Source organism: Thermothielavioides terrestris, chromosome 6 (assembly GCF_000226115.1).
Source record: "Thermothielavioides terrestris NRRL 8126 chromosome 6, complete sequence".
In the NCBI taxonomy this organism is placed as follows: Eukaryota; Fungi; Ascomycota; class Sordariomycetes; order Sordariales; family Chaetomiaceae; genus Thermothielavioides; species Thermothielavioides terrestris.
The window spans coordinates 747,933-770,781 of NC_016462.1; the positions used below are offsets into that span (position 1 = coordinate 747,933).

General features: G+C 59.2%; 6 protein-coding genes and 1 non-coding gene across 7 annotated transcripts; 4 read left to right on the top strand and 3 right to left on the bottom strand.

Annotated features, from left to right (window-relative positions):
• Nucleotides 1–776: 776 nt before the first annotated feature.
• Nucleotides 777–2,245, bottom strand: THITE_2123261 (uncharacterized protein). The gene is made up of 3 exons (XM_003657442.1): nt 1,643–2,245; nt 1,362–1,514; nt 777–1,236 (listed from the first exon to the last, which is right to left on the bottom strand). The coding sequence occupies exons 1-3, from the start codon at nt 1,972–1,974 to the stop codon at nt 1,152–1,154; spliced, it is 570 nt and encodes a 189-aa protein (XP_003657490.1). The 5' UTR covers nt 1,975–2,245; the 3' UTR covers nt 777–1,151.
• Nucleotides 2,246–3,867: 1,622 nt separating this feature from the next.
• On the bottom strand, nt 3,868–5,376 carry THITE_2132537 (uncharacterized protein; the record flags this gene model as incomplete). Its single annotated transcript, XM_003657443.1, has 4 exons — nt 3,868–4,323; nt 4,374–4,406; nt 4,926–5,014; nt 5,229–5,376. The coding sequence occupies 4 exons, from the start codon at nt 5,374–5,376 to the stop codon at nt 3,868–3,870; spliced, it is 726 nt and encodes a 241-aa protein (XP_003657491.1).
• Nucleotides 5,377–5,989: 613 nt separating this feature from the next.
• Nucleotides 5,990–7,653, bottom strand: THITE_2171517 (uncharacterized protein). Its single transcript, XM_003657444.1, has one exon. The coding sequence runs from the start codon at nt 7,365–7,367 to the stop codon at nt 6,141–6,143; it is 1,227 nt and encodes a 408-aa protein (XP_003657492.1). The 5' UTR covers nt 7,368–7,653; the 3' UTR covers nt 5,990–6,140.
• A 1,132-nt stretch (nt 7,654–8,785) lies between these two features.
• THITE_2123264 (uncharacterized protein) lies at nt 8,786–9,083 on the top strand (the record flags this gene model as incomplete). The annotated part of the gene is given in 2 exon segments (XM_003657445.1): nt 8,786–8,835; nt 8,848–9,083. Coding segments are annotated over 2 exon segments (156 nt in total), but the record flags the coding sequence as incomplete, so codon positions are not given.
• Nucleotides 9,084–9,752: 669 nt separating this feature from the next.
• On the top strand, nt 9,753–12,243 carry THITE_2123266 (uncharacterized protein). Its single transcript, XM_003657446.1, has 2 exons — nt 9,753–10,282; nt 10,351–12,243. Exons 1-2 carry the CDS (start codon nt 10,058–10,060, stop codon nt 12,040–12,042), a joined length of 1,917 nt encoding a protein of 638 aa, XP_003657494.1. The 5' UTR covers nt 9,753–10,057; the 3' UTR covers nt 12,043–12,243.
• Nucleotides 12,244–13,914: 1,671 nt separating this feature from the next.
• THITE_t143 lies at nt 13,915–14,017 on the top strand. The gene has a single exon. It is a non-coding gene; the product is annotated as a tRNA-Met (tRNA).
• A 2,378-nt stretch (nt 14,018–16,395) lies between these two features.
• On the top strand, nt 16,396–22,753 carry THITE_2123267 (uncharacterized protein). Its single transcript, XM_003657447.1, has 2 exons — nt 16,396–17,130; nt 17,238–22,753. Exon 2 carries the CDS (start codon nt 17,293–17,295, stop codon nt 22,261–22,263), a length of 4,971 nt encoding a protein of 1,656 aa, XP_003657495.1. The 5' UTR covers nt 16,396–17,130; nt 17,238–17,292; the 3' UTR covers nt 22,264–22,753.
• Nucleotides 22,754–22,849: the final 96 nt, after the last annotated feature.

Sequence of the window (22,849 nt, forward strand, 5' to 3'; positions counted from 1 at the left end):
AACAAAGATCTACCGAGACTGTCTCCTACAGGAAAAATGAGAGCTACGCAGCAAAGACACCCGAGAACAAGAAACACGTGAAGACCACCTGATCCCGACCCTAGCCCAGTAAAGAGATCCCCACTCCACCCTCCTGCCTGCCTGTCTTACATGCTCAGCCCTCCCCTCCCCTCGCCTCGTAAGAGCAGAGGCGCTCTGGCCGCTCTCCGGGCACCCAAAAAGGGAAAGCCCGCTCTCCGGCATGCTCCGTTCTCCCGAAAAGACGCAGGCAGAGAAACCGCCTCCCTCACGTGCCTCGTTCGCGCCCGCTTCCTCCAAAGCTTGATCCTGTGCTCCCCAAGCAAGGCACAGACAGACAGGCGAGAAGAGATTAGCCCCCGCGGACGCCGCCAGAGCCGAGCCCACCACTCCCACTTCGTCCCCTCCCCTCGGGATCCGCCAGCAAACCACCTAGCCAGCTAGCTCTGCAGCAGCGGCCGCGCGCGTGTGACCCACCCGCCGAATCTTCCCGCCGGTCCCGCCCCCCGGCGTGCGTCCAAGAGGGGCTGGGGGGGAGTGAACTGTACCGGTACTTTTGGAGTCCCTCCCAAACGCTGCCCACCACCCAGGAAAAAGAGCAACCCTGCCGCCCCCGTCCCGTCCAATCATAAGTCATAACGTCGTGAAACAGCCGCCCCTAGAAAGTGCAAAAACTGCAGGATTTCATGCAGGAAAAGGAAGGGAGGAGTGCGTGTGGAGCGCGGGTCGCGCCGTCGCGAGACCCAGCTAAAGCAGGAAAGGAAGGGGGCGTGAGATCGGGGCCCAAAACGGCGAGATACTGCAGGAACCTGATCCAACCGTTGGTACCCTAGCACACACGCCCCCTCCCCTCGCCGTTTACTGTGCGGCCGCCCCGTAATGCGAACGGGGACGCCCCGTAAAGCGGCGAGGGGTGCGTTATGCGCGGCTGAGGTTGCAGCCTCGCGTGCGGGCAACGTCGCCTCTCCCGCAAGGCTCTTGCCCACACACCCCCTCCACTCCGCTTTTTCCCATGGAAACGAATGCGAATGTGGCAACTGCAAATGCAAGTGTCTGCAAGATCGGTGGAGTAAATGAGGCTCAAAAGTCCCAATCGACCGGAACACCAGGCGAGCAAAATTGAGGGTGGAAAATTAGTACATATCCGGGGACGGGTATCGCGCCCGCGCCTTGGAGTACTCCTTGGGGTGGTTTTTCGACGCCTTCGCCTTCAGAGACCTGTTTTTTTCGCATTTTGTCAGCTTATACTCTTAGGAATCAACAGTCTGCGATTTGCGCTTGCCCGCTCGCAAATCGTGAGCTGGCTCAACTCGGAGTCGTCAGGAGGCGGATCTGCCACTTACGCAACCTTCTTCTGCGTCCATTCCAGATCATTGCGCACTTCGCGCGCATCCTCGAGGCCCTGCGCAAACCGCGCGCGGGTCTTGGCCAGGCGCGCTTGCGCCTTTGCCTGCAGCTCGAGCAACTCGCGGTGCTTGGCATTCAGATGTCCAGATCTGTTTTTGTTTCTCGCGTCAGTCGAGACTCCCCAGATTTTTTTGGCCCTCTGCATCCTTGCCGCTCGCCAGACAGCCACCGCTGTCCGCTCGTAGCGCGAAATGCAGATTCCGGAAGGAGAACTTACGTCTGGGCCTGCTTGGCGGTGCACTTGTCAAGAGCGATCGGGTCAAACGTGGCGGCAAACCGCTCCTGCATGTATTCATTGAGGTCGATGCCGCTCGCCGAGCCGGTGCTGTCGTACTCCCCTTGGCTGCTGCCGGCGTAGCTAGTGGTCACAGAGTAGCTGTTCCCATAGCCGGAGGCAGAGCTGACCGAGGCATCCAGGTCCTCCGGCGGCGAGACCGAGTAGGTGCTGTCGCCGCTGGTATAGTAGCTGGGGCTCTGGTACTGGCCCTTGCTGGGAGGGATGGGAAGGGCGCCAGCGGCATAGTATTGGCTGGAGTAGACAGAAGACATGATGAAATGTGCAAGTGGGCAAACAACCTAGGTAAGTCGAAAGGTGTGACGAGGCTTGTGGCCGGTGTGGGCTCTCAAGAGATTGGGAGTGGTGTTTGTGTGGTGGGGGGACGGTGTCACTTGGGGCCGTTCAACTGAGGCAAAAGTATGCTGGGTCGGGGGAAGGTGTGCTTTGAGCTCTTGAGTGCGAAGGAGCTTGAGGAGCAGAGAAAGTGAAGAGAAAGGAGGGAAGAGAAACCTCACCCAACACCGTCGAGGACGACCCTTTTTATACACGTCTGAAGGCCCCCCTGGCTCACAGCATGCCGCCATCACGAGTCAAGCAGGATAAGGGCCGAGGATTCCATTCGTCAAGAAGCTCCTTGACCCCGCTCGAGACCAGGAAGAGGAAGGACCGTGGTGAGGATGTTGGAGAGGGTGATTGCCCGGTCTTCATGGAGACACACCTCTCACCCGGCCGCCCACCATGGGGACAAGCCAACCAGAAGACGGGATGGCATGGTCGATGGGCTGATCCCTGAGCAGTTGGCCGAGCAGGTCATCCCGGATTGGCTTGAGGACGAGATTCGATTGATCAGAGAAAAGGGTGAACCAAACCGGATGCATATGCCGAGGGGCGACTATCACCGTTTGTATGGGTGGAGCCGGCTTCGTGGAGAAGGAAAACGGAAAGAGAGTTCCGTCTCCAAGGAGAACCCCCGTCTGGTGTTAGGTCTAGCCCGCTGAGCCCAGAGACAGACAAAGCCAGCACGAGGTGACGGTGAGCCGGGGGGTTGGTTGAACGAGAGGGATGGAGGCTCAACGGTCAAGGGTCCGAGGAGGGCGTTCATGAGGTCGAGGGGGTGTGAACGTAACAAGGCCAGTCGAGCGAGGAATGGACGGCGAGACGAGAGGCCGGAGGTGCGGACAGGGGTATGAGGATATTCTTCCTTGAGACTAGGCCGAGATGGCGGGACGGGGGGATGGGGGCAGCGTATGACAGGCTGAAGCCGCGGCAGAGATCCCAGAAACGACGGTCCGGGCTCGTTGAAAAATTGGAAGGTCATGAGGTAGGTGCTCTGAGGGACTGGCCGGCAGCAGGAAAGGCGCGAAACGGTGGGTTGGACCGCACGAACAAACGGCAGGCCAGACAACGGGCGTGGGAACCTGGAGACAGGAAATGGGCGGAAGGGGTACAGACATGCCTGGGTCCATTCCCAAGACGTTGTGTAGGCCGATTGACCCAGGATCGGCCACCCACGAGGCGGGATGGGGGGTGCGAGCAGGACTCCACGAGCACACAAAAAGACCGTAATGACGCTAAGAAGAATGGCAAAAGCGGCGTGGGATCCGGATGCCCAGCGGTGCCGTCTCGTTGGCTCGGCAGGGAGCCACGGCGACGTCAAACACACGTTCAATGCTCGGGTTAGGCAGATATGCGTCAGGTCGGGCAATGTGTTGTCCAGTCCAAAAAACCGCCTGCAGGTGGGATTATTTCTTGGAGGGGTCTTACACGCAGCTGCCTGGCCTGTGCGCCTTCCTGGAGTGCGCTTGCCTCCCCAGAGCTGCTTGACAGAATGGAAGGAACGCTGTGGGCAACCACGGTCTAAGACAGTCAAGTACCATCGACAAAAACGTATTCCGTAGTCGATTGGCCAAGGAAAAAAAGACCCGGGCCCCGTTTAGGCAGCTGGAGTCTTGAGCACTGGCTCTGCGGAAATGGGCCTGGGGGGTTGCGCCACGGGTGGGACGGGGACTTGCCGGCCAAGAGCAGTCCGTCCTGGCAAGGCATTGTCCACGGCCCGGACCCGTGGGTGCCGTTTGATAAGCCTTGTCCTGTGCAATAACAAGCCTCCCTGATGTAGCAGGACTTGCGGCCCGGTGTCTCTGCATGTCTTCAGAGCACGGAGAGTACTAGCAGACACTGCCTGAGTCTGCCCCGGCGCCGGCTGCCGACGGCCGGCGCCAGAATATGCACGTTTGACTCTCCACGTTGTGTACCGCCCTGCCGAGATAGTGTGCAGAAAGGTTTCGGACCTTCCACAGCGTTGGAGCACCGGCGGCTGCAAAAGGTGCCATGAATCTTTCGAGAACTGCGCCGTCCTGGGCCCCGGCCAACCGGCGGACCGAAGACCAGAACACCTCGGCAATGCGGGTTGCTGGCGCCCGCGGGTGAAAGCAGCGGCAAGTCATGTACATCAAAAGGGTGACGGGAACGTGGTGGACCACGCAGGACGGTTCCCAGTCTGAGGCACGAGCCGGCGTGACGGACACAGTCGTCCCGGTGTCCCGGCTTGAAATTGCACCCTGCCCTATCAGTGTGCTTGTATTGATGACGTTGTTGTTTCCTTCATCCACGCCGTTGGCCTCCTAGGAGGGTTGGGGTGAAACGGAGGACGCCTCGTCATGTGCAAACATACATTGCGCATCATCCAGAAGTAGACGATCTGGGACTAGCACGGCCATGTGGGTAGCAATAGGCAGGCAGAGGCGGGGGAGGGGCGTGGCCTGCGAGCCACGAGAAGGGAAAGAGGTTGGTGCTCTCGTTCGTCCGACCAGATCTCCAATAGCTCCATCAGGAGGCCGCCATTGGGCCATTGATGGATAGAGCCGGAATACCTGGGGCCCGCCAGGATGGGAGCTAAAAGCTGGCTCGTCGAAGGCCGCTGCGTCACTGACAGGGTCCGGCCGGCACTAAATCTCCTCGCTCTGTTCTCGCGCCAAGGGCCCCCAACCCACGGCAGCAGGTGGGAGCGGGTAGGCAGGCGAGGAAAGTTGCAGGCAGACATGAACAAGTCAACACGCCATCGTCTCAACGGAGGGTGAGGGCCAGTGCACGGCGAGCCGGCGAACGGGTGAGAGATGCAGGCCCGGGGAGGGCTTCGAGACAACGCATCAAACGCCGCCCTGCATGTCCGGGGGTGAGAACGGGGAGGATGGGATGGGTGTTGCAGCGGTTGCCTTTTTCTCACCATCCCTGAATCGCTGGCTTCGCTGGCTTCGAGAATGGAACCGGGAGCAGGGCGCGAGGAGGCGACGTGTGGGTACCGCGAAATGTAACCTAGGGCTCGAGTGGAATTTAGGGGGATGCAGTCAAACCAGGCTTGTGCTACCGATTGACCGATTGATGACTGGGCACGATGCTATAGGGCAGAGACGCCACAGCCGGGTCTCGACGGTGCCTTCTGAGAGGTCGAGGGCGGAAAGGCGTACATGAACATACAGATGCCCGCTCCTGCAGTCCCGGTCGAGCAAGGAAAGGCGACCCCACGTACCTTCACGTACACAGTACCCTGCTTGCTCGAGGCAACCTGGAGGTAGGCCGCTTGTCGTCCGCAACCGTGATACATGCGGTCCGGGGCACTTGTACCTCCGGCTCCGGCACGACATGCCAAACCCTTGAACACGGGCGATTTCGGGCATTTCGGGAATTTTGTGGAAAGACGACCCGTTTTTGTGCGCAGAGGGCAGGTGTTCGCGAGGAGAGAATGCGGCTGGTCGGTGGTCGAGTAGCACGACGACGCTTCTCTGCGGACATGAACCGGGCCGGCCTCATGCGGTGAGAGGAACAGGATTGTAGCACAGATATTGTCGAGTCGGGATTGCAGAGAAGAAGGCATGTCCTCTCTTCCCGCTGCTGAGTACCGGAACACAAGCGGGCGGGATTGGAACGAAGAAGCGAAGACGGAGTTGGGGAAGGCGGTGCGGATGCCCCACTTTTTGTTTTTCGGTCTGCTGCCCCCTGTCGAATGGTCCCCTTGCCCCTTTCGGCGAGATTCCCGCGGCCCAAGGTAGGTCCGACGCAGAGGGCAGATATGCAAGACATCTGTACATCTGTGCATTCTGTACTTGCGTGGCAGCTGCAGAGCCAACGGAAGCCCTGGCAGTCATTTCAGATCCATGTCGTCCAATTCTCCCATTCAGGGCGTCAGCAACCAACGTTGCCCGACACTGGCGGAGCCACTGCCCCTGGCCAATCCTGCGTCTCGGTGATGGAACGCGGGGTAAGGAAGACACAACTGAGGCTCCGTGGTGGTGAAGGGGAGAAGAAACGAGGTTCAAGACGTCCTGTCTAAGATCCATATTGACTGTCAGTGTACCACCCAGTCCTCTTCTCGCCGTGTCCAAACGCCGTCGATGCACCCGATAGACATACACGTCCCACCCGTCGTCTTTTTGTACCACCGTCAGCCAAACACCTTCAAGAACCCCCAAATCCCAAGCCCGCTCAGAACAGGTATCGTCAGGTTGTCGTCCCACCCAAAAATGTCCACCACCTCGCTGGCCGCCGCCACCAGGCCGGACCACACACTCATAATCCCCAGAGCAAGCCCGCCCGAGATGGCGGCCTTCGCCGGCTCCAAGCCGACCGCATCGGCCAGCGCGCTAGGCAGGCGCAGCGATCCGGTAAACATGAAGTGCTCGTCCCCCGGGAGCGGGCCCTTCGTCGGGGCCAACCATCCCCAGAAGAAGGCCGACGTGCCCACGCCCACGATGAACGCCGCCAACGACCCGGCCAGCGACTTGCCCCGGCGGATGCGCGGCGTGTAGCGGCCGTACAGCCGGCCAAACGTGCTCGCGGCCGTGTCGCACCAGCTGAGCAGGAGGGTGCCCATGACGCCCACGTCCTTGGGGAAGAAATACAGCACGGCCCAGGCGCCCAGCAGGTAGAAGATGACGCCGTTGTAGCCGGCGTACTCGCTCTCGCGCATCAGCGCGCCGAGCACCTTGACGTACAGGCGGTTGAAGGGCGCGTAGTGGTGGCGCAGCACGTCGACGGCGGCGATGGGCACCAGCGCGCCCATCAGGTAGGGGCACACGGCGCGCGTCTGCGTGCCCGACAGGTACAGCCACACGACGAAGAAGCCGATCGAGACGTGCAGCGCCTTGCGCGGCACCTCGTGCTTGTGCACGAACGTGCGCCAGTGCCGGTGGATCGGGATCAGCCCGAGCGGGCTCGGGCTGCGGCTCAGGTCGCGCCAACTCCAACCGTGGCCGGTCGAGGGCGCCGGCGGGGAGAGGTGCCCGTTGGTGGTGTCAATCTTGGCGGGGAGGTGTTGTTGTGATTGTGGTTTTGGTTGGCCGTTGGCCTTTTTTGTGTCCGCCACCGTCGTTCTGACGCCGTTGGCCGCGTTTTCAGATCTTCGTGATGTTAGCCGGCCCGGCTTGCGCGTATCGATCGGGCTGCGGCTCCGAGTTCTGGCTCGTCGGAGGTCGGGGCTGTCATCCTCGTCGAGCTCCTCCGGAGCAGGTTGAGGGGTAGCTGCTAGCCGCCTCCGCGCAGCCGAACGTGTCGTCGGGCCAGAATATGACGACGACGGTTCTTGGCCGCTCTCGTCTCTTTCGGAGGGAGTCGGACTCGGGGAGATCACCCGCGGCGTCGCCGGGACGCCACGTTTCCCGCGCGACGCCATGTCGTAAGGGAACGGGGGTAGTGCGGGCAGAGAGATCACGCCCGCGAGCACTCGGCGGAAGTCGTAGGATTGCAGCCGCCAAAAGGCGGTTGAATTGTGATGCTTATCTCGCCGCGACTCGCGTGATGCGGCCAACGGGTTGGCTGCGGCGCTAAAGCCGGACTGTCGGTAGTCGCAAGAAACCAAAGTGTGCTGTGCGGGCGGATCCAGCGTGGTCAACGAGATGCAGCGGAGTTTGCACACTCCACCGCATTGCTGGGTCGGGACGGCGTTCGCTGACGGGCGGTTGGGACGGCGACGTGGCAGACGCTTTTTATTAGGTATTGACAGGGAAAGCGCGGGAATGCGGTTCGCGGGCGGATAGGTCGAGCTGTTGTGTGATGGGCTGTGCGAAGAAATTTCGGCTGCAGCGGGAGGCCAGGGGCCAACGAGACGCGCTCCCACTCCTTGCAAGTCAGCATGTGACACGGAGGCCTGAGAGCGCCCGACCGACGGACAATCCTTGACCCCGTCGGTTCGTCCTCCCCGAAATGGTTGCTCCGGCGGTTAAAATGGACACGGAAACGAAGTAGTGTTTGAACTCAAAGCCGCCCAGAATATAGTGGCTGCGAGGTTGTTGTGCTGTGAGAAGGTCGTTGTCGTGTGGATGCCTGCTTTCAGATCAGTACTTGCGTCATCGTAAGTAAAGTTACGCTCAGTACTCGCTGTCTCTGGTTCCTCTGCACATCCGCCACCCAAACACCGGGTTTTCGTTGGAATTAGATGATAAGATGGGTTCTCGAACGCATATTACGATGGTGACTAACCACCTAAGTATTTCGTACATGACTCTGGTCGGTGACTCGGTATCTGCTCTTTAGCTTTCTGGTCTTACCTGTGTATCGACCATTTTTTCCGCCAAGCATCAAAACTCTCGAGGCCGAAAGCGCCTCGTGGGCTTGCAAACATCAAGCCAACCGCACGCTTTCCATAGTGCTCAAACCTAATTCATGACATCCAATCCATATCAGACCTTGAGTACGGATTAACTCCTTCGAGATCTGCAGCGTATCGGCAGGGTTCTCCACGGCACGGCCAATGATGCGACTGTCGGTGAAGATCTCATAGTCATTACCACCGACTTTTTTAAGAGCCGGGCTTTTGGGACTGTAGGCACTGGGCCCGCGGGACTGTACCACGTGATTCTGCCCCAATTATTTCCCAATTCGCCCGCCACACTTAGATCCATCTGCCCACCACACTTAGATCCATCATCTGCCCACTACAACTCTGGCTCTCTGGCTCTCTCTGGCGCAGGCTAAATGGCTCAAAAATGCAATAAAATCCAGAGAGCTCAATCTTGTTTTTTTTCTGACTAAGCAAGTGGCCATGACTAAGCTGTATTACCGCCCGCCAGCGCCTTGCTCACCCACCCGTGCCCTGCCTGTGCCTTGCGCCCTGCCGCCCTGCTTCTGCCCGTACTGCTTGCCTGTGTAGGTGCCTGTGTAGGTGCCTGTGTAGGTGCCTGCGTGGGTGCTTGCGTGGGTGCTTCTGTGGGTGCCTGGGTTACCGGTTGGCTGTTGGGAATGACGTCCTCGCGGTCCAACTCGCTCAGGTCGATGCCCTCCCATTGAGACGCATTCCAGCGTATCAACGGCTATAATCCTGTCAACCGCGACGGCTGTGACCCTAGCACAATTGGCGCCGTCGACCGTGGTGCCGATTTAGCCTATGCCAAAGAGAGCCAGAGAGCCAGAGTGCAGTAGGCGGATGGACCTACTGTGTAAGTGTGGTGGGCAGAAAGATCTTAGTGTGGCGGACGAATTGGGAAATAAGTGGGGGCAGAATCACGTGGTACAGTCCCGCGGGCCCAGTGCCTACAGTCCCAAAAGCCCGGCTCTTTTTTAAAATGACAACCCCCTTTTTTTTAGAATGACAACCCCGAGGGGTGGCCCGTGCGTCTCCCACCAAAATCTTGCACCGCGCATCACCACACGGCAGACGTCGTGAAGCTCAATGTAGCCTCTTATCGATAAGGCAGCGCCACGTGACTTGCGGCCTGCACAATATAGGTAGGCGGTCAAGACAGGCAGTATTCCAGGCTTATATCCTTGGTACTGTGCTGTGCAAGGCTGATTCTACTGCATCTTTAAGCTTTTTAGCCAGTTCCACGTTTTCCACTGAATCTGCATTCTCTCGGCTCTTCAACAACGTTAGGAACATCGTCGATTTGCAGCGATTCTTGTGGCGATACACTGCTGAGGCGTGTTGGTGACATGCGCTGCAAAACCTGGTGGGAGACGCACGGGCCACCCCTCGGGGTTGTCATTCTAAAAAAAAGGGGGTTGTCATTTTAAAAAAGTCGCATTACCACCCTTCAAAGTCTTTTCAGGAATGTATCAAACCCCAGAACGGGGCACTCGATGGTCGAACCATTTGGTGACTCAAGGTTAATGTTTGCAAACGGCTGCGAGTCACTCAAGCCCCTGACGCACAGTACACGGTGGGGTTAATTACGGCTTTTGCTTGGTTCTGGGGGTGCCTGGTAATTTTCAGGCCGTCATCGTTGACCCTCGTGGAACCCATGCTTATCGATTAAGCGATAAGACCCAGCGCAACACTTTTTTGGCTGCTTTGAGATGCAGTGCTGCTTGGATCGCATCGATTTGAGGGGCTCTCGACCACGCGCCGGTGCGTTAGCGACCTACCCAATGTCGCCAGAACAAGCTCGCGCCCGGAAACCACCCAGGTCGTGGGACGCTTTTACGCCGAGCCTGGCGCCATGGATCCTCGACTACCTCTCTTCGATGGGCTTCGAACAGCCGACACCGGTGCAGAAATCCTGCCTCGAGATCTTCCGCGGGAACAAGGACGTCGTGGTGGAGGCGGTCACCGGTAGTGGGAAGACGCTTGCTTTTCTCATTCCCGTGGTTGAGGTACAACTAGGCGCTTAATATCTAACGAAGGAGGTGCATGGACGGCTTGCTGATCGAGCTGGTCGTAGAAACTTCTGCGCTGCGACGAGCCCGCCAAACGGCACCACGTGCAGGGCATCATCATCTCGCCGACTCGAGAACTCACGTCGCAGATCTACAACGTGCTGGTATCTCTCATCAAGTTCCATGGCCCGTCCGCCGACCTTCTACCCTACGCCAAAAGCGACGAGAAGCGTCCTGCTACGACGGAGCCCGTGATCGTCCCACAGCTCCTGGTTGGAGGCACAACAAAAGCTGCCGAGGACCTGAGGACGTTCTTGCGGCTATCGCCCAACCTTCTCATTGGCACACCCGGGCGTCTTGCAGAGCTCTTGTCAAGCCCCTATGTCAAGGCGCCGTCATCCTCGTTCGAGGTCCTGGTCATGGACGAAGCCGACCGCCTGCTCGATCTCGGCTTCTCCCAGGAGCTTACGCGGATCTTGGGCTACCTACCCAAACAACGTCGGACGGGCTTGTTCAGCGCCTCGCTCAGCGAAGCCGTGGAGAGGCTTATTACCGTTGGCCTCCTATACCCTCATAAGATCACAGTGCGAGTAAAGAGCTTAAAAGACGGCGGCGTCATCCAGGAGCGCAAGACGCCGATGTCACTGCAGATGTCATACCTCGTCACGCCAGCAAGCCAGAAGATCCCCGCATTGTGCCAGCTCCTAGAAAAGCTCGAGCCTCGGCCGTCTCGCTCAATCATCTTCTTCTCCACCTGCCTCGCCGTCAAATACTTCGCCCGCGTGCTGCATGGCATCCTCCCAGCAGGCTTCTCCATCCTCTCTCTCCACGGCAAGCTCGAGCCCCAAGTGCGCGAAAAGAACTTCGAGCGCTTCGTCAACGCCACCTCCCCCACGATCCTCCTCACAACCGACATCGCCGCCCGCGGGCTCGACATCCCTCAAGTCGACCTCGTCGTTCAGCACGACCCACCCACCGACACCAAGGTCTTCATCCACCGCTGCGGGCGCGCCGGACGCGCCGGCCGCCGGGGTCTCGCCGTCGTCCTGCTGCAGCCCGGCCGCGAGGAGGGCTATGTGCAGCTGCTGGAAGTGCGCCAGACGCCCATCACGCCGCTCTCCAAGCCGGCCATCTCGGTCTCCGCCGCGGAGGCCGAGGCAGTGTCCGCCAAGATCCGCGCCCAGGCCCAGGCCGACCGGGAGGTCTTCCAGCTCGCGCAGCGCGCCTTCGTCAGCTGGGCGCGCAGCTACATCGAGCACCAGGCCACGTCCATCTTCCGGGTCGCCGACCTCGACTGGGCCGACCTCGCCCGCGGCTACGGCCTGCTCGAGCTGCCCAAGATGCCCGAGGTCAAGGGCCTCGACCGCTCGCTCGGCCTGGGCATCGACACGGAGAGCATCCCGTTCCGGGACGCGGCGCGCGAGAGGAAGCGGCTGGAGGAGCTGGCGCGGTGGAAGGCCGAGCGCGCCGAGCGGCAGGCGGCGGCTGCGGACGGCGGCGCTTCGGCTCCGTCGCTGAAGAGGAAGAAGAACGAGGCGTGGAGCGGCAAGCATGAGCAGGAGGACCTGAGGGCCGCGCGCCGGGAGAAGAGGCGCAAGAAGAGGGAGGCGCAGCGGCTGGGGCGGATGACGGAGAAGGAGAGGGAGGAGCAGCGGAAGCTGGAGGAACTGATCGGCGAGGTGCGGAGGAGGAATGAGTTGGGGGCGAGCGAAAAGGGCGGCGGGGCTGGCGACGAGTTCGAAGGGTTTGATGATTAGAGGGAGAGGTCTACGCACGTATATATCACACAATAGATACCCCAGCTCAGGATTCTGTTCGCATTCTTCGGGGCTTGGCTCTTCGTCAAACGATGCTCAACGTGCATGCGTTGTGACTTACCGCGTCTCTGCGAGACATGCCACTTTGCTGTGTACCTTGCCGATTTCTGATGTGGCTGGGAAGCAAGGGATTCGTCGTCCATCACCACATGGGTTGGTTGCATCTCGATGACCTATGCATGTAAGTGATCCGTTGACGAGTAGTAAGGGTGTCAAGATAATGTTGCCAGTTGCTGTGGGTAGAGCCTTTTAAGCTTCAGTCTATTTCCAGGATCGAATGAAGCCGCAAGCGGTGTCCTCATTAGAGGAACACCTAGTTGACCCCTGTGTTGCGTCGTTTCGCCTTGCAGTTCGGTCGACGAGATCCTCGGTCGTGCTCAATTCCCATGTTCATTCAATAGTCGTTGACGAACCGCGGACTGCTACTAACCCGCGAGAGTTCTACTGCAGGGCAAACTAATATAAACAGGGAGGAAGCTGACGATAACTGGATGCGACAGTAAGTTACGCCGGTCCTGCAGATACAAAAAAGTCCTCCTCTCAACGTCAGTAGGAACGCTGAGGCATCGCCTGAGCTCTCAGGCCTCCTTTCCGCCAACAAGAACAACCCAACCCAACTTCCAGCCCAGAATGTTAGTACTGCAATACGAACGTACGGAACGGAGTACTGTGCACAAACACCGCGACTTGGCCATCCGGATGGCCCGTCCCGAACTCCGGCAACAGCTCCAACCCTATCAGTTAGTTCGTGTACTTCCGGATGTGGACAGCACACGCCTGCACCGCTCGCGGCCTCGGGCCTGGCGATCATCCCGTCGAGGCTGCAAGCCTCCTGTCGTGTACCAAGGCAGTTACTTTGTGGCGGCACGGGGAGGGCGCAGACCTGTCCTAACATGCCTCATGTGCACGAAGCATGACAAGCATGGCCATGATGATCCAGAACATCAGCTAGCTGCTTGACGATCAGCTCAAGAATGCTGGCTGACTGTCTGAGTAGGAGGGGAAAGATGTCCTGGAGGCGGGCTGGTCTGGTGAGGATGGCGTTTTAAGAGACAAAAGGGTCCTAAACTCTCTATGACAAACCAAGATGGGATCTCAGGAAACGTGGTCTGTCTGCATGGTCCAATAATGCCGGTCCCGGTCTCGGTGCAATGTGTTTACGTGCCCGCCGGCCGTGAACACTGTCACTGACTTTTAGTGCTTGGTCTGGCTAGCAGTCGGGAAAATATCTCATATGTCTACAGTGCTGTTATTGTCACTGTTGCTGTTATAGCTGTAGCTGCTACTGCTGTTCTTTCTGCTGTGCCTGTTTTTCCTGCCGCAGGAGGGAAGAAGAGAGTGAACTGGAGACGGGACAAATACCACCTTTCTTTCCCTGCTCGACTTGGCCGCTTCTTCCCGAGGTGTGCGAGGTACCAACGCCTTCTATTTAGACGTCCGGCTGCAGTCGGGGTGGATATGATGCTTCGTCCTAATGGGTTATGTAGCATTGGAGCAAGTGAGTTGGATCCCGAATATTGAGTGAGATGACTTGCGAAGTGAGCAGGCGATGCAAAAAACAATGGCCCCAACCCGACGGAAAAGGGACATGCAGGATGGGCTGGTTTCCGAGAGGCGCACAATGCAGGTCCCGCGCAGAACTCGCGAAAACAGGAATTGGCCCTTGTCTAAGGCCAAGGCCACTTGAGTGGTAAGTTCTCCGCGTCTTCAAGGATCAATACAACGGAGGAAGTAAATTCACACGTTTTCGATTGCGACTCGAGCCTGCTCTCCCATTATCGAAGGCGTTCCTCAAATGTTGACGTACAACTTGGGAGCTTAGCTCAGTTGGCTAGAGTGTGGGTCTCATATAACATATGAGTCGGTCTCAGGCCGTCCCATCCCAAGGTCGTGAGTTCGAGCCTCACAGTTCCCAACCTTTTGCGGGCACCCGTTCTGTGGAACGAGCTTTTTGCGGCGCGCCCAGCTAAATCGGGGTGATGGTAACGTTAATCCTTACTCCAACGGGACAACCTCCAAGTGCCAGAAGAGAGGGCCTGGTTCTTTTGGAAGTTAATGTGAGAGGCTCCGGCTTGCTGGTCGACATCATCGGTTGCCGGTTCTGTGATGTCGCCACACCTGAATGGTGCCCCGTTCGACATCAGAGTGTGACGGAAACTCCGTCCATGTTGCAATGTGCGTACGGAATGTCACTGGTCAATGATCCTTTGGCTCCTCAAGCTTCCGTTCCTGGAAATGAAGCTTGGTCCACCCTGGTTCTTCTTCAAACACCGAATCCAGGAAAAGGGGTCGATGTTGATCATGTGGGGAGGCCAAGGCAACTCGTCCAGCATGACTCGGTCTCAGGTATACAAGAATAGTTTATCTCACACTTATGGACATAAAACTCCGTCGCCGGTAGTGTCGAGGCTCGTTCAGAACAGAACCGCCTAGCTCGAGTCCCAGAACCACAATATCTACTAGTACTAAAGTACACGAGTTATACCACAACATCCTGGGGCGACTCTGCCCGGCATCTCATGCCCGCTCTATTCCGTGCACTAACTCTCCTCGAATCAGTTCAGCTCAAACAACCTGGAAACCCAGCCGTCTAGGAAATGAAGCCAACGATCAAGCGAGCCCGGAAGCTGAAAGCCGGTGCCGGGGGGAGCTCCAAATCTGGAACCGCGCCAACCTAGCGCCCCACTGGCCAGCGCGACAAAGCACCCACAGCTGATGGCTAAAGAGGTCCCGCCAAGACTAATTTCGGCCAATTGTCGGCAATGTTTTTACAACGTTTTTACGCAACCCCGATCGCCAAGGCGTTTTCGCTATCGCCAAGGGGTTTGCACTATCGCCACGGGTTAGCCACGGGTTAGTTCGCCAGGGGTGCGGGGGGCGGCGCTAGCCCCCGCTAGTTAGGGTGAGGGTTATAGTTAGGGTGAAGGTCAAGGTTAGGGTGAGGGTTAACTTCGTTTTCTTTTTTTTCGATTTGGTTGAGGTTTCGTAAAGTTGTTGCAACGAGTCTTTGCGATTGTTCGTTGTTGATATTGCTCGAAGTCGTCGTAGCCCCGTCGTAGCCCTGCTCACCCCGTAGCGATTGTAAATACTTGTAAGCGGCAGTCTCCGAAATTAGTCTTGGCGGGACCTCTTTAGCCATAACCCAACCACACCCAGCGACCAGGCCCTCCTTCCGGACCTGGCTCCGGGCAACGGCCGGGTTTAGTTAGGCGAGGCATTCAAGATTGCTGGCGTAACTTGGCAGAGAGACGCAGGCCAAGAATGAGCCAGACTGAGGTACTGGGACCCAGGATTGAAAAGATGGGCGTGAAGCCGGTTTTCCCTTCTTTCCTCATCAAGGGTACGCTACTGCAGAGTGAACGTGCAGGGGTGCAAATCTCGACTCCAGCCACCAGCTCCAATGTGGATGAAGAACTCAGACCAGCCAGCCTCCATCCGCTTACTAACCGTGAACTAACCCTGTGTTGATGTTATAAAAGTGAACTCGTCACCCGACGGAATTACCAGGGGGCTCCAGCAAGCCCCACCTGGTGGGATGCGCTAAGCAGGCTCGAACCGTGCGCGCGGGACGGAATACGGAGTCCACTCGTTTGCACGGTTTGCGCCGTGATGATGATTTTGTGCGCCCTTCTTTGATGGTGGTTTCTGCATCCGATCTCTTCGCTCGTCTCGAGTCAACTACTGTGTAGTCTCTTGTTTGTCCCTGTCCCTGAGAAAAAGGAAGTTAGAGTGGTATTGTCCAATGGCTATGTCCGGCACCAGTCCCCAAGGGCCAGCCACCAACTTAAATCCGCAATGCAATAACTTTAGTGAACTGCACTGCAGCAGAACCCGGTTGTCCTCCCGCATTGACTTGGGCCCACCCGCAAATTTCCTGCCGACCAACATGTTCATACCAGGTAGCCTTATTATTCATTCTCACGCGCTGATGACTGAGCTGGGCTGACGGCCCTGCTTGTGCACTTTGGTGACCAAGCTCGAGCCGGGGTTCTTGCTTCTCCCAGGATTCCCCACCTGCCCGCCGATCGAATGGCTGCTGCTCCTGCTCTCTGGTTGGAATTGGACTTGGCTTGTCTGCTCTCAACGCCTTCTTCACACGGCTTCGAGGCGAATCAGAACAGTACCTCGGTCTCTCGCTCTCGCTGATTGACCAGTGAAACCACCTGTCGCGACTTTTTTCCTCTGCTTCCGTGTGTTTGCAACCACCACACAGGACATGTAAATCGCTTCATGGCGCGCACCCGCACCCGCACCCGTAGGTGACTCCATTCCACGCTAACCCGTTTTCTTCCTCTGCTCGGCCGCTCCCCCCTCCCGTGTCCCGTCCGCCCGTCTCTCCCGCCCGCAGCTCCCCGTGCACGGCTCTGGGTAAACACAGGCCGCTGGGCTCGCGCTCCCTCCTCACCTCAACCGCAGCATCCACCCATGACCCCGCCACATGTGGTCGCTCGCGAGTCTATGCGAGGACGAACGCGCCCCTGTTGACTCTGAAATGTCTTCAATTGCAGGCCTTTCCACCGTCGGCAGCAGGATTCGGAGCAGGTAGCCGCCCGCTCACTGCCCGATCGGTAGGACCGGTTCCCCCACAATGGACCTGGACACGCCGCCACCGCCGACGCCTGCCGCGACGGTGTCGACACCTCGGCTCGTTCAACGGCCGCTCCCACTCACCGAGTCGCCGCCTCGGGCCGCGGCATCGCGGCCAGAAAGGACGTTGAGGGACGCGCGCCTGTTGCGATCTCCACCAAAACCTGGGAAGGATGGCGAACGGGCCAAGGCGGCACGAGGCGCGCTAGGTCTCGGTCTGGGGAAAACAAAGCCCTGGGCGTCCGCCAGTGCCCAGACAAAGCCATTGCTGCCCCTGACGGAACGCAGGTCGCACGAGGAGAACTTGGCGGCGCGACGGGCGAAAAAAGGCAGCCAGGATGACGACAAGTGGGATCTCACTCCAGATGGTGGCTCGGCAGGGCGCGAGGGGAGACAGTTCGCTGTCGCAAACGTTGGGAACAATGGCCGAATATACCTGAGGTACGGTACAGATAGTTTGCGCCTTTCGCTCCACCTCTATCCTCCTTCCCGCCACATCTTATGCGCGTTGAATGTCAGTCACCTGGACTGCCGCTGACGACCTTCAGGCCAACTGTTCGCCCCGCACACCAGCGCTACCCGCAGCCGCCCTTTGTGTTTCCCATGACTCCGCCTAGCACCGCCGGACTCGACGCCCTGACTTCGGACCAGCGCATGGGTCCTGACCCAGACTCGACTTTACAGCTGCCACCCCGCGATTGGACGCCGTCACACCCCCCTTCTTCGTCTCCCAGTCTCGGACGCCACAACTCGGGCGAGAAGCAGATCAAGATCCGTCCGCGACATCGCCGGGCCATGTCCGACTCCACGGTGCCCGACACGAGCGTAGCCCGAGAATCGGAGCCCGGCGGATTCAAAGTAGTCATCACGCAGCCGGGCGAGGAGCAGCGACCAAAAACCGTGGAGGAAATGGACTGGAGCCGGCCGCCGTTGCTAGAAGTCGCTATTCCGTCATGGCGAATAGGCACGCCCAGGTTCAGTGTCCGCGGGACGCCGTTCATCCGGGGCTCATCGTATGCCCCGACTGAGGAGATCCGCTCCAGCAGCGCCTCCTTCCTACGTCTCACGCCCCATGACGAACCCTCGAGCGACTCCAGGAAACCGAGCCTCTTCCGGGCCTCGGGGTTGCTGGACCCTTCGCCTGATTCCGTCAACGGTCGCGGTCCGAGCCCGCTTCGCTTTACCCCTCCACTACGAGCAACGTACATGTCCACTCACCTTGTGATTGAGCCGTCCATGTTCGACGCCTTGACCTTCAAACCCGACTGCGACGATAGAACCATCGTCCGGTACTCGACGTCTGGGTCCGTCACTGCAGCCACCCCGCCCCGCTTGGTCGCCGAGATTACCTCCCCGAGCTTCCTCGATTATGAACTAATATCCGACTTCTTCCTCACCTACCGTTCCTTCCTCGAACCTTCGGACCTCCTGCGCATGCTCTTTGCCCGCTTAAGATGGGCGCTGAGCCGGGACGATGAGGTTGGCTTGGTGGTAAGGGTCCGTACATTCGTCGCCTTACGCCATTGGATCCTCAACTATTTCCTCGACGACTTCCTGGTGGACTACGACCTCCGAGTCACGTTCTGCACTCTGCTTAATGAGCTTGTTGATGAGGTGTCTCAGGAGCTACAGACACGGAAATCGCCGCTCAAGATCCTGGCGGAATTGAAAAAGTGCTGGCGCAGGGTGTGTGCGCAGTTCTGGGACGGGGCTGAGTTTGACACATCACTGGGACCGGGGGTGCCTATCTCTCCCGGGGGCGTCGCTGGCCACCGCGACCCAAGCCTGGACCCGACCATCTGGTTGCAAAGCGACAGCGGGCCGCCTCAGCTCGACGACCCGTCGGTGCCGGCTACGCTTCTAACGCGGGCGAGCTTCCATGCCGGCGTGCCGAAGACCGCTTATATCGACGCCGTCGTTGCGGGAGACCGGCCGGCAACCCCGGAGGACCAGGTGGTCAGTACCGGGGTGGAGAGGAACGGCGCGATTTCGCCGACCAGCATCGCCAGTGTTGACGTGGTGTCGTGTTCGTTTCCTACCAAGGGTACGCGACCCGTGCAAGCCGGCGCCGGGTACGCAACCGCACATCCTGTCGACCCCAGCACTATGCACGACGCTGACCCCGTCGCCACCACGCCCCGCGCGCTTGCGGGCAAGCGTGCCCGTCCGCAGCCGGCTCACAAGCGCAACGGCAGCCTTAGCGACTCCCTGCGAGACCATCCGACCACGACAGAGCGTGGTCTCCTTAAGAACGCCGAGTTTCTTTTGGCGCTTCCGTATGGCGGAAGTCTGGTTCGAGGAAACCTGCTGCCACCTTCGCAAGCACTAGTCGAAGTCCCTCACCCAGGCGGGAACGCGAGGCAAACCACCATTTTCCAGTCGGTGCCGAATGAGCTGAGTAAGGAGAGCACCGGGGCGTCAGCCATGTCAGGGCAGGGTATGAAGAGACTCTTGGGTAGCGTACGGCGCGCTCTGAGCACCAGGGGCCAGCATGTGTCGCCCACACAGGGGACATACATCAACATGTCTCCGATTGGACCCAAGGGCGCGACGACCAACAGGCTCCCCGGCACCCCGATCGTACCACAGCCACGGAGCCGCCAGAATGGCGCCCGGCCTTTGGTTCGCATTGACTTGCTCGGTGCCGAGGTTGCTGAGGACTTCAAGAAGGCTGTTCGCGAGGATTCGCAAGCTCAGAGCGAGAGACCTGCGCACAGCCCACCCGCCTCGCACTTGCAAGCGCCTGCAGATACCGCGGGACATCCGACCACACGAGCTGATGCGTCTCCCATCCGTTTCTCGGGCGACCATGTGGTGACGCGGCCCACAAGTGACATGGGCATCACCGCCGGCAGCAAGTCCATCGTCATTGTCGATGACACCACTGTTCCCGGCAAATACCCCGCCATGACTGGTGCCTTGCCGGCCGTCAACTCATCGGTCGAGGCGTTCGCCGAAGCGTTCGCGCCCCACGGCGCGGACCCGACCCCGCCGAACACTCCGCCTAGTCGCCCTACGGGGACGCCGAGGAGGTCCTCGTACGTATTGGGTCAGCATGTGTTGCGGCATTCGCTGTCGGCCGACCCCCTGCCGCCGTTCATTCCCGATATGGAGACCCTTGGGCCGAGCGCACGCCCGTCCAAAGAACATACCCGTCCTTCGCTGGATTCTTCGATACAAGACGCAAAGCGACCGACCCTCAGCGGCGTGAGGGGCCACACGAGACAGGCCTCGAGTCGCTCGTACATCTCGGCCCGTTCGAGAGGTCTTGCGCGCCGTGCGTCTTTTGCCAGCGGCACCTTTCGGCAACCCACGATCCGCAGCTTCGATGCCACAACAGTATCCGGGCAGTCCCTGGGCGACTCCTCCCCCGTTCTTGCACCGCAGCCCCTTCGCGTCCTGAGGAGAAGACCGGGCGGCGATCTCCGTGCTGTCGCTAATGCCGGCGATCTCGATCGGGCACCTCTCCGGAGATCTCGTTCCGCAGCCTCTTTGACTACGTACAGCGAGTCCATCCGCAGCTCGTATCTGCGCAGCGCCCGTGCTGATTCAGGAGGCTATGTTAACGTCGTCGCGAGCGACTATTCCGCGGGCCATGCCGAGACAACCTTCTCCCTGGGCGCTCTTGCCGACCCGAATCCCAAGCCCCATCTGTCGCTCTTCAGCACCCACTCGTCAAAGCCGGTCATGCGACCCTCGTTTGAGGCTGAAGCACAGAAGCTAGCGCTAATTCCCGACGACTTGGATGATGACGGCGGCGTCGAGTCTGCGTTGCTGAAGCTGGAGGGCAAATACCAAAAGAAGACAGGCGCCAAACTGTCGATGGATCTCGGCAGGACCGCCCCTCAGATCGATGTCTCGTTGGAGCCCGCACTGCAAGAGGGTGTTACGGAACATGCTGCAACAAAACACGAGAAGCACGAGCATCGCAATGCCCACCTAATCAACGAGCCGCCACCGCCCCCGTCGTCGATCGCGCCCTCCACGATCACTCCACCAGGCGCTCTCCTAGATGTCGCGGGCCGGAGCGACCGAGGCCACACCGGCGTCCAGTCTTTTCTGTCAGACGATTCAAGAGCCTCCTACTCGTCGATTCCCCTGCTGGAACGCGGGCTGACCGATGACGGACGGAGCCCAGAGACTGAGGCGCAGGAATGGGCAAATCGTTCCGTCTTACAGGGCCCTGACGAGGGTCCAGTAACGCCCGAAAATCGCAATGTCCACGATTCCCAGCATCCTTCGTTCGACTTCATCAACAAGACAGACAGCATGGATCAGATCCAGCAAGGGGCCACTCTTCCGACAGCTGAACCAGCGCGGGACAGCGTGGAACAATCGTTCCTGGACGTGGAGAGCGACAATGAGAGCGACCTTTCGTCGGAGTTGTCTGCGGAGGAAATTGCTCAGGATGCGGCGGGAACTGACCCTTCGGCTATTGGCGTCGCCATATCCTCCTTGCCTGCCCATCCTCTTGGCGAGAGCCAGTCATCTAATCCGCGTCCCCGATCCCCGCCTGTCACGCTACTTCAAGCCCTCCAGATGTCACCGGAAACCGCCTACGTTCCAACGCTCCAGGATCACCAGGTCTGGGAGAAGCCGCTGCCGCCCACTCCGGAAGCCACACCGACCACGGCCGGGGCGCCGTTGTCGTTCGGCCAATCCCCGCTTTCGTCGCCCACGGACCCAACCGGCACCAAGGAAGCCCTGCGGAACGCCCCGAGGCTGGAGATTCCCGACCCGGCCGCAGAAGAGCGTCCCAAGGCGGTGCACAACAAGTACTCGGTTCACCTGCCCTTCATCCTTGCCTTCGACAGCGACGTACTGGCGCAGCAATTCACGCTCGTCGAGAAGGACGCGCTCAACGAGATCGACTGGAAGGAGCTGATCGACATGCGCTGGAAGAACGCCGAGCAGAACGGCATCCACGTGCGCAGCTGGGTCTCGTTCCTCCGCGACACGGACGCGCGCGGCGTCGAGGTGGTCATCGCGCGGTTCAACATCATGGTGAAGTGGGCCATCTCGGAGATCATGCTCACGCAGGACATCGAAGAGCGGGCTCGGTGCATCATCAAGTTCATCCACATCGCCGCGCACTGCCGCCGGTACCGCAACTTTGCCACCATGAGCCAGATCACCATCGCGCTCACCAGCAACGAGGTGGGCAAGCTGAGCAAGACGTGGGCGATGGTGCCCGCGCACGACAGGCAGACGCTGCGCGAGCTGGAGACGCTCATGTCGCCGACGAGGAACTTCTACAACCTGCGGGCCGAGATGGAGGGCGGCGGCACCGCGGTGGCCGACATGGGGTGCATACCGTTCGTGGGCATCTACACGCACGACCTGCTGTTCAACGCGCAGAAGCCGAGCGAGATCGCGAGCTCCCCGACCACGGCGCCGCTGGTCAACTTTGAGCGCTGCCGGACGGCCGCCGGCGTGGTCAAGACGCTGTCGCGGCTGCTCGAGGCCAGCTCGCTGTACACCTTCCAGCCGACCGAGGGCATCACGGAGCGCTGCCTGTGGATGGGCGCCCTGGAGGATGACGAGATCCGCCGGCTGAGTGATGCGCTGGAGTGACAGTCAGTCTCGACGATACCACCGCCACGACCGACGCTCGCAACACCTCCCTCCGTCCCTGTGCCATGGACAGTTTACTTGGTCCGCATTTTCATCTTTTTTCATCTGACGGAGCATAATAGCAACAACATCTTGGTCATTATAGACAGTTCCCATGCTCGCGCATGTGTCACCCCGCGTCTTTGCTCCCACCTACTTGACTTGCGAAGCACGATCACCATTTTCATTTATTGCATTGCATTTCATCGGCGCTACTTCCACCACCACCACCAATCTATATCTCCTTTACCTACCTACCTGCTTGCCTAACTTCCGCCACGTCGTGTCGTTCATCTGCTTGACGTACTACCGTATTCTCTAATCTTTCACCCGCTCTCACAGACATTGCCACTCTCCATTTTCCTTGGCCATTTCCTTCCCCGCATTCGAGGCGCTATTGCTTTTCTTTTTTCTTTTTCTTTTTTCTTTTTTTTTTTTTTCCTTTTTTAGACATCTGCCGTGGCTTGCCGCCTCGGCAGTCCATCTTATCTTCCAGCCCAAGTTGGAGTGAAAGTCGGGAGTCGAGAGTTTGGGAGTTCCGGGTGTT

Bases quoted from the DNA above. Each gene is read 5' to 3' on its own strand.
- THITE_2123261 (XM_003657442.1), bottom strand. From the start codon at position 1,974: ATGTCTTCTGTCTACTCCAGCCAATACTATGCCGCTGGCGCCCTTCCC. The intron at 1,515-1,642 runs GTAAGTTCTCCT...AAACAAAAACAG, and splicing joins ACCGCCAAGCAGGCCCAGAC to ATCTGGACATCTGAATGCCA. The intron at 1,237-1,361 runs GTAAGTGGCAGA...CGAAAAAAACAG, and splicing joins TGGACGCAGAAGAAGGTTGC to GTCTCTGAAGGCGAAGGCGT.
- THITE_2171517 (XM_003657444.1), bottom strand. From the start codon at position 7,367: ATGGCGTCGCGCGGGAAACGTGGCGTCCCGGCGACGCCGCGGGTGATC.
- THITE_2123266 (XM_003657446.1), top strand. From the start codon at position 10,058: ATGTCGCCAGAACAAGCTCGCGCCCGGAAACCACCCAGGTCGTGGGAC. The intron at 10,283-10,350 runs GTACAACTAGGC...AGCTGGTCGTAG, and splicing joins TTCTCATTCCCGTGGTTGAG to AAACTTCTGCGCTGCGACGA.
- THITE_2123267 (XM_003657447.1), top strand. From the start codon at position 17,293: ATGACTCCGCCTAGCACCGCCGGACTCGACGCCCTGACTTCGGACCAG.